The sequence below is a fragment of the Acomys minous genome (genome assembly GCF_964271855.1).
Source record: "Acomys minous genome assembly, chromosome: 16".
Lineage (NCBI taxonomy): Eukaryota > Metazoa > Chordata > Mammalia > Rodentia > Muridae > Acomys > Acomys minous.
Genome location: NC_140498.1, coordinates 77,915,561 through 77,928,888, shown reverse-complemented (window position 1 = coordinate 77,928,888; position 13,328 = coordinate 77,915,561). Strand labels below are relative to the sequence as shown.

Below are 13,328 nucleotides of genomic sequence, written 5' to 3'. Positions count from 1 at the left end.
ATCTTTAGGTGTGGTTGTCAGGCGATGTCCATCTTCATTTGGAAACTATGTACCCAGGGTCTATCAAGAACCTGGAGCCCGCTAGGCTAGGCTAGGCTGGCAAGCAATAGGGGTCCATCTGTCTTGGAACTGTGAGTGTAAGCCACGGTGACCAGCTTTTTTGGCGGTTTCTGAGGGTTGAACTGAAATCGCCAAGCTTGCAAAGCAATCACTTTACTAACTGAGCCATCTCCCCAGCCCACTACCTTTTACTCCAATGTATACATCACACACACACACACACACACACACACACACACACACACACACACTGTGTGTGTGTGTGTCTCACTTCTGAATACATATGATAACAGGAAGATCTTCACCCTGAGCCTGTTGCAGGAAACAGCCTGTAGACCTCAGGTCCCCACAACTAACTCATGAGTGACTAAGAGAATGAGTAAATGTACATTCAGGAGGGAGGGGAGGGAGAAAGAGAGAGAGAGAGAGAGAGAGAGAGAGAGAGAGAGAGAGAGAGAGAGAGAGATGCAATTTCTGCTCCTATCTATGGGGACCACAGTAATGAAAGCCTCACTGTCGAGGAATGGCCAAACCCCAAAACCGAGCTTCTAATTCTCTGTAAATCTATAAAAATCTTCGGAGCACCTCCTTTAATTTAGTTGCCAAATTATTTAGTGCTAATATTGCATGGTAGACGGCGTGGACTCATTAAGTGCGAATAAGGTCCAACAGGCAGAACGGGGCCTGGGGATTAGAAGACGTTTGCTGGGAGAGCAGGGTGAACCGAGTCATCCCGAGTGTGTATGTGCGCGCGCGTGAGAGAGAGACAAGCCTGGCTAATTGAATTGGGATAATGAAAGGCAAAGTCACCAGGGGCATTTTTCATGGAACAGAAGTCACTAAAAGAGCTGCGCCTCTGCAATCCCTCACCCCCTTAAACCCAGCAAGTTAAAAAGGTGAGGCTTACCTGCTGTTTCTCTCTCCCCACCACCCAGAACCCAGAGTAAATGGAAGTCATCACGGCAACCTAGTTAGCGCCTCGATCTACACCCATTTTCTAGCTGAGCTGAACTCTGAGGGCTCCAATTATGCCTTGCCTGGTAATAAGGTAAAAGTGAGCAAGATTCACTGATGGGGTGTGAGGGAGAGCAGGTGCCTGGGAAACGGAGAGAGGGCTTAATGCCTCGAGGAGGAGGTGAGCGGGAGGAGGTGAGCGGGAGGAGGTGAGCGGCATTTCCTTTTCATTAGCTCTCATTTATTCATTTCCGTGTGTGCGTGTTCATACCACGGTGTGTGTGTGAAGACCAGAGGGTAACTTTCAGGAGTCATTTCTTGCTTTCCCTCCTGTGGGCCTGGGAACTGAACTCAGGTCCTTAGGCTTGGCAGCAAATGCCCTTATCTGTTGAGTCACCTCACCTTCTTGCTTTTTTTTTTTTAAATTATTATTATTATTGTCGTGTGTACACCTACATATAAATATGTAAATGCAACCCTACCGAGTCCATGTGTTCAGGACCACTCACTTGGTATTGGATAACAAATCAGGGGGCTCAACCTAGACCGATTCTCCCTCTCTCAGCAATGATTTAGTTGCTTATAGCTCTTCTTCTACCGGGAGGCCTTTGAGATTTCCGCCATCTGTGCTGCGTCTCAGCTGGTGGTACTATTGTTTCAGTTCACCCTCTTGTTCTAAATCACGGTACCCTTTGCAAAATGTTTCTCTTCCATGGGGTTCAACAAGGCCTTCTCTCTTTCTTCCCTCCTTCCCTTCTTTCCTTCCTCCCTCTCCCGTCACCCCCTCCTCTTTAGAAGAATTACACCCATCTATCAATGCATGTGGAGACTAGTGGAAGCTGGTTCTCTCCTTTCATCATGCGAGTGCCAGAGGTGGAACTCGGGTCGTCAGGCTGGTGGCAAGTACCTTTGCCCACTGAGCCATCTTGCCGGACCCCTCTCTTTTATTAAAATAAGGTTTCATCTATAGACAGGTGCGGTAACTGGCCAGAAAGTGCTCCCAGTGAGGACTTAATATATTCTAGCCTCCAGAAGGACTGATGATATGGCCAGAAACATAATTTCTTATTATTACAACTCAATTATTACGCGCACAGCCAATGAGCACTCAGTACCTTCAATCTCTTGCAGGACAGAGATGGTCACTTCTCCAAATACATCATATGAAAAAGTATCTTTCTAAATATTTTTTTTAAAGTATGTGTATTTGTGTCCTAGGGCATGCATATGAGTATGCCCATGTAGGGGTGCCCTTGGAAGCTACAAGAGTACAAGAGTGTACACACTGGATGGTATAGATGGTGGTCAGCTGCCTGATAGCGGTACCGTATGGGAAGTGACCTTGGGTCCTCCCAAAGAGCAGTCAGTACTCTTAACTGGCGAGCCATCTCTCTAGCCTTCAATATACATACATACATACATACATACATACATACATACATATTTATATATATTTGTTTAAAACCAACTAACAAACAAAAATGGCTGGGCTGATGAGACAGCTCAGCTAGTAAAGGTAGCCATCACCAAGCCTGACAACCCAAGTTCGATCCCTGAGACTCACATGATGGAGAGAACAGATTCCTAAAAGTTGTCCTTTAATCTACACACACACACACACACACACACACACACACACACACACTAAAACAATGAATGCATAATAAAATGTAAAAGCAAAACCCAAAATATCCCAAACCCTGAAACATTCCCTGTTGGCTCTTCTCAAGTTTAAGTGTGGTCGACATTTAATTCTTGGGTTTATAGCAGTTCTAGATAGATTCGCAAAAGCTTTATTTTATGAGTTAATCCATTTTTACATCCTTTCCATTCATAAGACCAACTCATCAAAAAAGGAGAAGGACGCTGGGTGGTGATACTTGCTTTAGTGCTATGGTTTCCCTCAGTGACAATGGTATTTCTGTTTTGAAGATGGACTGGCCCTTGCTTGACCTTTCTTGTCCTTGAGGATCAAGAGTTCAAGGTCAGCTGGGTGTGGTGGCAGGTGCACGCTGTAATCCCAGCACATGAGAGGCAGAGGCAGGTGGATCTTTGTGAGTTTGAGGCCTGCAAGGCCAAAACAGCCAAGACAACAAGAGAAACCTTCTTGATAAACAAAAAACAAACAAAGAAGAACAGGAGGAGGAGGAGGATGAAAGAAAGAAAAGGAAAGAAAGAAAGGAAGAAAGAAAGAAAGAAAGAAAGAAAAAAGTCATCCTCGGTCACAAAGTGATCCCTAGTCCTGCCTGGAATACCAGAGACTGATACAAAACAGCCAGACCAGACTGGTAGTAAAAGCACAACCCTTCCTGCCTTAGCTCTCACTCTCTGGTGGCCGGCCCCACCCAGCTCTGCTCAGAAAAGGGTCACACTGACCTTGACTTTCTGTTGGTGGTGGTAAATCTGCCAGGCGATGTGCACGTGCATGGCGCACCACTTTCCTGGTTTCTGAAATAACAAAGAACAGTGTGCTCAGATGGGAGACACACAACAGACAGCCCACCTTTCCTTTTGCCCCAAGCTCCCTGCAGATCTGGGCTACGGAGACGTCTTTTCTTTCGTGAAAACAGGCAAGCTCTGTGTCAGCCAATGTGCCCATAAGCAGCTCTTCCAAGTACAGGCTTGAGGGAGGCAGGACCCACATCCCCTTGTCCCCTGTGGGTCTGAGACAATGGCTTCTTTACAGAGCAGTCCTCTGCCAAAGACAATATGGTCAAGACCTGACTCCTGTCTTTGTGCTGCCTGCCTCCTCCAGTGCTAGCCGGCAGGCCTGGTGAGAGGCAAGCCCTGCCTAACAAAGGCTGTCAAGCTAACAGGCACATCAGCTGTCCAGAGGAGCTAATTAGGGAATGTCTGTGGGTCGAATCAAAACAAGAGAGGGGACTGGGCCTTTAAAGTGTTACACAGTCATTTGTCACATTTTTATTACAGTCTGGCAACCTGGAATGTTTCACTGAGAGCCACTAACCCATGTATGTGCGCGTTTCCGTGTGGCTGTGTGTGGTGGTGGTGGTGGTGGTGGTGGGGTGTGCACTTTATTCTTTTCTAGCTAAAAGAAGAGAACAAACAGAAAGGAGTTGATGAAGAACGAATCCTTCCTTCCTGCAGGGATCAAGTCTCTCTTCTGTCTTGTGGAGAGTCAGGTCTGTATGGTGCAACACAGAGCAGGGCCAGCTCTTTCTGCTTCCCTTCGGCTAAGCACTTCCCCGAGCTCCCCCATTCAGGAAGTACCACACGGGTGAGAAGGTCCCGCCCCACTCTGAGCCAGCAAAGGACAGAATCACCTGACTTCTGTAGCAAGAGGCTGCTCCTGACTTAGATCTGACACCAGGTCTGCTCCTTCAAATAGGATTGTGGGTTGTGTGTGATCACAGAGAACACACACCCATTTTGGGCGAGCGAAGAAGAAGAAAAAGAAGGGGGGATTGTGATGGCTAACACTGCATGGGTCTGACAGGACCCGGACAAGATGGCAGGCACACACCCATGAGGGACTATCTAGATGAAGTTAGCCTCTGGGCATGCTCATGAGGGATTAGTTGCTTCGGTTAACTGAAGTGGGAAGCCCCACTCTAAGCGAGGACATGGAAAGCAAGTGGAGTACCAGCATTCATCCCTCTCTGCATCATGTACCTAAACCTTCCTGCTGTGACGTATACAACCTTGAATTGGGAGTCAGGTACTGTGTTATAGCCAAGAGGAAAAATAACCGGGGGGTGGGTGGGGTGGGGGGGTGGGTGGGGGTGGGACTGTGTCGCAGTCAACAGCAGGAACTTGATCATTCAACCACTGTCTGTCCTGTTTTTCTGCCCCAGCTCTGGACCATGTAAGTCAGTATGGAGCCAGAGGTCACCTCCTGGCCAGACACTGGACTTCAGGAACACTGTGCCTTTGTTTATAGTATCCTTCCCATTGCTCCCTGGGAGGCAGCTCCAACAGGGCAGGGAAGCATGACTTAGCATTGGCTGCTAAGAGAGACGAAGCACAGCCAGACTGTGGCTTGCCTTTCCCCTTGCCTGTTATGCCAGCATGGACGGGGGTTGGGGGGGTTGGGGGGCTGGGTGGCTGAGTCAGGTGGGTCACAGGTTCAAAGCTAGTCTGGGATATAGAGGAATAGAAAGACCTTGCCTCATGACATTTAAACAGTTTCTTTTAATACTTTCTTTTAAAATTCTATGTTTCTGTGTGTCTATCTGTGTGGGGTATATGTATGTGCAGTACCCACAGGGGCCAGTAGAGGGAGTTGGATGCCTCGGAGCTGGAGTTATGGAAGGTTATTAGTCACTAAACATGGGCACCAGGAATCAAACTTGAGTCAACGCAAAAGCAGCACCAAGTGCTCTTAACTTGAGAGCTATCTCTTCAGCCCTTTGTCAGCTGTATTAATGAAAAACCCAATGGCCCAGCTTCCTTCAGCACTCAAAAGGAAAAAAAAAAAAATTAAAGACCATTTCCCGTCCCCCTGCCTGCAGAACCAGCCAGTGTTAGCTACTCCCACTGCCGTTCACTCTGGCGTCTCTCCAGCTCGGTCCCCACTACTGACTTGTGTTTTTAACCCACAGAGAGTCAGAGGTTGCAGAAAGAGTTCCCGAAGAAGCTCTTCTTACCCTTAACATAGGTCTGAAAGGATCTGTCAACTGTGAAGAGAAAATGACAACTCGGTTACACGCCTGTCACTCAAACAATTGCCCTAATTAACAAATTTGTAGTGCTTCATTAGGAGGGGAAATTAAAATGTTAGAATTTTACTTTTAAATGAAGCCCTTTTAGAGAATAATTAACCCATTTTCACACCATCAAAAGTACCAAGGGTCCCCTCCCCCACCTCAGGAGGCTCAGAACATGCACAATGACAAGTCCCCCCTCCCCCCTCCCCCATACAAGTTTCACTAGTAGGGAAGTGCCCTGTGCTAGCATGACTTGCACGTAACCTACACCATGAGGGTCCCCACTGTGACTGGCTCTGCTGCAGGCCACTGTGTGGGGCCTGGGGGAGAAGTAGTCCTCAGACCACAAAATGAAAGGTGACATGGAGGGGGTCATCTGGGAATGTCTGTCTTGTCCAGGCCCTGTAGACCCAAACTGTCTTTACAACATCCTTCCTGGCTTCAATGAGGATGTGCCGCCCACAGGGCTTAAGCTCTTGGGGGGGGGGGGGGGAGAAAGTCCACTGAAATAAAACTGCTCAGAGGGTAGAGTTATAAACGACAGCCAACAGGCAAGCGTCTCCTATCCGTGCGACATTGCCTTCTGTTTTAGAGGCAAGCAGAACATCCGGTATGAATAAATAACAATAACTGGGGAATAATGGATATTTTATTTGGCTCTAGAGCATGCTCCATCTGTAAGAGCAGAGTAGTTCAGGAACTTCCTGACCTCAGGCAAGAAGGTGTGTGTGTGTGTGTGTGTGTGTGTGTGTGTGTGTGTGTGTGTGTGTGTGTGTCTAGTGAGCACGCTTGTCTAACTTCCAGGAAGAAAATGCTCAATGCTTTTCCATTTGAAGGATTCTATGGCTATTTCCTTTGTGCCAGTGAGATACAGGCAGCTGCAGACAGATGGCCAGTCAGATGGAAGGCAGACACACTGCCAGCCATTTGATTTCTGGGCTCAGACTCTTTTTTCGTTTTCTTTCTTTCTTTCTTTCTTTTTTTTTTAAATCCTAACCAAGTCATTACCCCATAGGGAGACTGTGACTTCTCTAAGTAAGGGACAGGCATTTTCTGGCATGATCCATCAAAGGTGGGAGCACCGGGTGGGCCATCCTTTGCAAATGGCCCCGGCATTACCTGTGACCGAGCCTGACTTTACACGTACCCTTGGGTCCTTCTGCAGTAGAGTGTGGGGGACTGTCCCAGGCCGCGCAGCCACATCGATGGGGTTGGATGTCTACAAATTAATTAGACCACAGCTTAGGACACACAGACAAGCAAGCTTTACCCTTCTTACAGAATAGCAGGAACGCAGCATAATCTCTCTATTTTGTTCTCCATTACGACCTTTAAAATATTTTATCTGTGTGTTGTTGTATGTTTGTGCATGCAGGTGCACGTGCATGCATGCTGAAGCCAGAGACTGACATCCAATGTCTTCCTCAATTGCTTTTCCATGTAATTTTTTTTCTTTTTTAAAAGACAAGGTCTCTCTAAGCCCTGAGAAACTTCGTTAGTTAGTCTGAAGCCATGGGGATCCTTTCTTCTCTGTCTGTCTAGTGCTGGGACTACAAAAGTATACACTGGACGAGATGGTGCCGGGGGGGGCGGTGGGGGGCGGTGGAGAGCTGGGATGGAACACCCAAACAGTAACCCACGTAAAAAAGGAAATCATTACGTGCAGATGTGAGCAGGGAGGAGCGTCTGAGCTTACAGGCGGGGCCTGTGAGTGAGTTTAGCACTTTAGTGAAGGCGCTTGGTGGGACCTAGGGCTCTGATTTTGGGCTGAACAAGTGGCTCGGCAGTTAAGAGCCCTTGCTGCTCTTTGTAGGTGAGCTGGGTTCGGTCCCCAGGACCCACACGAGAAGGCTCACAGCTGCCTAGAACTCTTAACTCCAGTGGGGTCTGATGCCTTGGGGGCTCCCTGGGCCCTGCAATCACATGCACATACACAGAGACATATGGTTGAAATTTATTTAATCTTTAAAAAGTAACTATTATTTGGGACACTGATCTTATTGTCTCATCCGACCCAGGGCCATGCTAGGAACTCAGCAGCTTAGAGAAGGTAAGGGGTAAGATGCTGCCAGTCCCCTCTATATGATCTAAGAGGCTACACAGGCAACTTCCGCCCTCAAACCCTCTTCCCTGTTGACCCACACCTCTGACTCTCACAGTTTTTCATTTATTAGTCTCATTTTTTTTTTCCTGGCTTTCCCACGAAACACTGAAAGAAACACAAGCACACAACCATTATAATGTCCTCACGAGCTGCATCTTTTAAGAGGGCTGACAAGTGTGGCATAGACACTAAGCTACCTAAATATCTTAGCTGGTAGGTAGTGACAAGAAATTACTCAGTGATGACTCATTAGCGATGGAGGAAACGGGGCAAGAGAGCCTAACTTAGGGACGATGTAAGAGTTACTACTAAATTCTGCCGCCGTTCTACCAACTCTCAACACCATTCTTAAATATCAGTAATAATATTAACTGTATCGCTAGATAGATGTCTTCTTGAATCAACAATAACAACAACAAAACAAACAAACAAAACCCAGCATATTTAAAAGGGAACAGTTACTAATGTCTTGTGAGAAGACTTTTAAAAACAGTAGTATGTTTTTGTTTGTTTGTTTGTTTCTGGTTGTTTTCTTTTGAGATAAGGGCTCTCACTACATAGCCGTTGCTGGCCTGACATTTGCTGTGTACAACAGGCTTTGAACTTAGATATCTGCCTGCCTCTGCCTCTCAAGTACTGGGTTGAAGGTGAATGCCACCATGTGTAATATTTTCTTTTGTGAAAAAAAAAAGGAAAAATAGAACATATATCTATTAGATATACTTATTTTGTCTGTATGTGTGTGGGTCTGTGTCTGTCTGTGTGTAGGCACATATGTGGAGGTCAGAGACCAACTTGCAAGAGTCAGTTCTCTGCTTCCTGGCTCACGTGTGTGTGTGTGTGTGTGTGTGTGTGTGTGTGTGTGTGTGTGTGTGCAAATGTCACAGGTCACACGCAGGTGGAGGTCAGAGGGCAACTTTTATAAGAGCCGGTCTTTCTTTCTACCATGTAGGTTCTGGAGATCTAACTCAGGGTTGGTCGGTGGCAAAGTGCCTTTACCCACTGAGCCAAGGGTAAGAAGATAAACTCTGTATGGATCTCTCACCCTAGAAGTTAACTCTTTGGGGAGTGGGGAGAAAAGCTCAAGTTTAGGCATGAAGCTTGCCTACAAGAAGTGGGGAAAGAAAAGAGAGAGAGAGAGAGAGAGAGAGAGAGAGAGGGAGAGAGAGAATGGAAGAAAAGCAATCAACTGCTGTACAACTAACAATTAAGCTGCAGTTGTTAACAGCCTGATTTGCATACATATGAAGAACTCCGCTAATGAACAGCAATCTACATATTCAATCAGGAAGATGGCCTGGAAAGGCTTATTTCAACACCGAGAGACACTTTCCTGCCCAGATGTAGTTTGTGGTGTGATTGGATAATTGCAAGTGAGGGAAATAGTCTAATTTATTAAATGACCTACCAGTCTGCTTGGGGACGCACTGGAGATTTATCTCACCCTAGCGGAGGCAGACCAGGGTCTGAGGGATTACGGAAGAACAGGGAAAGGAGACTAAACTCACCGCCATTTGCCGCGGTCATCTCGGAAAGCCCTGTGTACACAGACCCTGGCACTTAAGCTGCAGCTCCGTGCACATGAGAGTGATACCCAAGACTAGCAACGCGACCCCTAATGCCTTTTTAATTTCTCTCCCTGTTTCTAGTTTTTTTTTTTTTTTTTTTTTTATGGCAGCACACCTTTGAAGAGACATGTATTCAATCCAGGAGACTCTGGTCCCAAACTGGTGCTTTAACTTAAGAACGGGAACGGGAGGGAGGCAGGGACCAAACCACACACTGCACAGCATCTCAGCTCCATGTGGCTGGCCACTGGAGAAGCATACTTTACTTTAAAAATTAGCATTTAAGTAAAATAAGCGATTTAAATATTATTTAATACTCTTTTGAGGTTGCTACGATTGGACCTAGGGACTGATGTACGCTAGATGAATCGTCTCTGTCCGAGACATGGCCCCCAGCCCCTCACTGGGGGAATCTAGGGAGGTGCTCTACTGCAGGGCCACACCTCTGGTTCTACCACAGTATAGACTTTTTTTTTTTAAAGGTAAAGTGTTGCCAAAATTACTTTTGAATATCGACCTTTATGGGTAACAGGGCCTGTGGTGATCTGCATATTATTCAGTAGGTAGAAAATAATTTAATTTTTACTAAGAACAAAAGGTGAATTTCAAGGGCTAGGAAGATGGCTCAGTGGTTAAGAGTACTTGTTATTTTTGCAGAGGACCTAGGTTTGGTTCTTAGCACCCATACATGGGCTCACAACCATCTATTAATTGTAGTTCTGGGAGATCCGGCCTTATCTTCTGAAGGGGTGCCATCCATGCACACAGCATACAGATGTACATGTAGGCAAAATACTCATATACATAAAATAAAACCTAAAAGAAACAAACAAAAAAAACCCAAACAAACAAACAAAAAACCCAGCCAAAAAGGTGATTTTTCAAAGTAGTGCGTCAAAAATAAAGAATAGATCCTGACTTTGGCAAACGTAAAAATGGGGGGTGAGTGGGCAGGGACAGTGCACAGACAGGTCTAAGATGAGCAGAGAGGGAGAAAGAGCACAAATAAGGCACACTTTTGCCTTGCCACCTGCAGGCAGATCCTGTGCACACATGCATGGTTGATACAGTGAAGGACAGAGAGTAAATTAAAAGAAAGAAAAGAAAGAAAGAAAGAAAGAAATCTTCCTCAGACAGAAGGAATAGAAAACAACTTTAGTCTGGGAACTTTTAGCCCCCTTTACCAGTAAAATGAACCAGCACCTCAGCTTGGCATGGTTGTTCATAAATGCACACCTTAAAGGAGATTTGGCATCTTCTACTAGACATTTAATGCTTAGTAGAATTCCCCCAATGAAACCTCCTTTTCTTCAGTGGTGTAGCCACTGGTAAGTTGCTCCATTTCTGCAAATAACCTCTCACTCATGTTCTTTGTAACCTTAGTTAAAAATCAGTGGGAAACAGTTAAACCTTAGTTAAAAACAGGGGGAAAAGGCATGAGAGGAGAGAGTTCAGTGGGAGTGGGAGGAGGACAGTAGGCAAAGATGTCAAAGTAGACTATAGATATTATATGTACAGCCATAATGAATCTCATTATTGCTTAGAATTAAAACATGCTAATGAGAAAACTTATTTTTTTAAAAAAAAATGTCCATATTACTGTGAGGGGGGAAAATAATGCATCGATGTGCCTATGTTGCATATATTCTGAATGGTTTTTTTTTTAAGATTCTGTTTTCTTTTTATCTTATTTATGCGGACACGTGTTTGTCTGTGTGCGTAAAGGCCCTATGTGTGTGCAGGTTCACAGAGGCCAGAAGAGGGCATTGGATTCCCCCAGAGCTGGAGTTACAGGAGGTTGTGACTCCACACCAGCCCGGTGTGGGTGCTGGGAACCAAACTAGGGTCCTTTGGAAGAGCGAAAGGCACTTAGGCCACTCAGCCATTCCTCCCCGCTCCTTTCTGCATATTTTAAAGAGTATAGAAACCGTAAGTCAACTGAGACTACATGGGCCCTAGCAACTGCAACTTACACTTCTATTTGGGTTTAAAACTAAACAGACTAGGGGGGGGGAAAGTCTCTTATTCTACTCCCCATGGTCCCTTTGGCATGTTGAGCTCACTCCTGCAGACAGACACGCGTACATCCCACCTGCACGCCTGGCCTGGCCCTCCACTAAGGTGCCCATGCCTTCACTCTGAGGTTCTTACCTTCGGCTGGAATGCTCCTTGGAGTGACCCGAAAGGGCCCGTGGGTGGGATCATGGGGGGTATACCCGAGACTGCAGGAGGATAGGAGTGGAAGAGCTGTAGCCAAAGACAGGGAGGGATTTAAAAAAAAAAAAAAAAAAAGAGGTTTTAGTAGGGGGGGCACGTGATATGTCCCAATTCCCACAGAAAGACATCGACATTAGCGAGCCAGCCAATCTCAGTATGATGCCATTAGCCAAGCTATGATGAGACGAACACACAGATGCGCCATGAATGTTTAACGAAAAAAAAGTTAAAAAGTAGTTCAGAATCAATCGGCCAACACATGATGTCCCCGATGAGAACACCATTAGAGAGAGAGAGAGAGAGAGAGAGAGCTTTGCTAATTATTAATCAAGAAATCACATAGAAGCCCTCCATGCATATCGAAAACAAGGAGGGGATGCTAAGCCCAACAAGACGCCCCGAAAATTACAAGTGAAATTAGGAAACAAGGAAAACCAAAGAAAAAGGAGAGAAAGCTCTTTGCGGGGGGCCAGGATTTTATATAGTTGAAACTTGATGAGCTTTTGGATGAATTTAGATGTTTCGTGGTGTTTGGAGAGGGACGATTCACAATCCTTGCTTCATTAGGTTGTTCCAGAAGCGGCATTTCCAGAGGACAATTTAATCCCCTCATCTAAAATGATGATGGATATTTGTGCAGGGTTAAATGGCTCGGTCTACATTTTAAATCTAAGAAGATTCATCTACTGTTATCTCCCGTCACTGACCATGTGAGGCAACAGCGGGGGTCAGACTGGAGTCTGGGGATACCATACTTTTAATTTTAGGCTCCTCGTGTCCCGGACTTTCAGGTAGCCAAGGCTCCAGCGTATCCACACACAAAGCAGAGCCCCTTCTGGCCACTTTTCACTGTGTAGGCTGCCCAGGGAACAGGCTTCCTGGAGGCTACGGGAAGCGGGCTGAGCCACCTATGTGATTCTGAGCACTCAGGCACAAAGACGGTTTTCCAAGAAAGTGTGAGTGAGTCTTCTGGACTCAACAGCTTACAAAGCACAGACAAGAGCCGGACAAACAAAACAAATGGGCTAGACACACAGCGCAACCAAAGGCAGCAGAGGTAAGTCTTAGAGCTAAAAAACAAAAACAAAAACAAAAACAAAAACAAAAAAAAGCACCTTATTTTTCTCTAACTCCATGATCAAGCTAAAATATGGTATATAAGCAACTCCCCAGCCTCACTGCTGTCTAATAAGTTAAAGAATACGGTAACAAGATTCCCTCGACAATGCTCCGGGCTAGCTGCTCTTGGCCAGGACTAAAATTCACACTCTGCAATTCCTAACTTCAAAGAGCTCGTGACGGTCTCTGTTGCTCTCCGTTTCGTTTTGCTCTCTGCAAAGACACCGAGCAAGTTTTTCAGACTAATTGATATTGAACTAAATCCACTCAAACAGTGATTGCCAGCCAAGTACCCTCATTTAAAACTACTTTTAAGTCTAAAATTGTGTCTCAGCTACTTGAACGCACTGCATCTTAATTTGCCTTATAATGTCCTTAATCCCCAAAGCAGGGGAGACTGCTTCATAGATTAGCCACTATCGCTAATATCGTGAAATAACTCTTCCCCCAGTACACTGTAGAAAGCGGAGTAATTAAATAGATGCTGTATTAAAACGCTCAAATTTCTATGACTCTGCCTCCAAGTGGTCCTTTCCTCTCTAATGGTTACAATTAAAAAAGAAAAATGGGAGGCCCGCTCCCCTCCCCTTCCCCGGGTTGCAGACATCTTAGACTATTATAGCTGACTCTTGCCCCTTG

The 13,328-nt window shown here is 45.8% G+C and overlaps 1 protein-coding gene across 8 annotated transcripts in view; it reads right to left on the bottom strand.

Annotated features, from left to right (window-relative positions):
- Positions 1-13,328, bottom strand: part of AUTS2 (activator of transcription and developmental regulator AUTS2) — a 1,106,846-nt gene that overhangs the window by 18,478 nt on the left and 1,075,040 nt on the right. For all 8 annotated transcript variants that reach the window (XM_084762546.1, XM_084762550.1, XM_084762548.1 and 5 more), the window contains 4 exons: positions 11,505-11,600; positions 6,829-6,900; positions 5,622-5,651; positions 3,391-3,462 (listed from right to left, as the gene is read on the bottom strand). In XM_084762546.1, the coding sequence (XP_084618672.1) occupies positions 3,391-3,462; positions 5,622-5,651; positions 6,829-6,900; positions 11,505-11,600 (270 nt within the window). The remainder of the gene's footprint in view (positions 1-3,390; positions 3,463-5,621; positions 5,652-6,828; positions 6,901-11,504; positions 11,601-13,328) is intronic.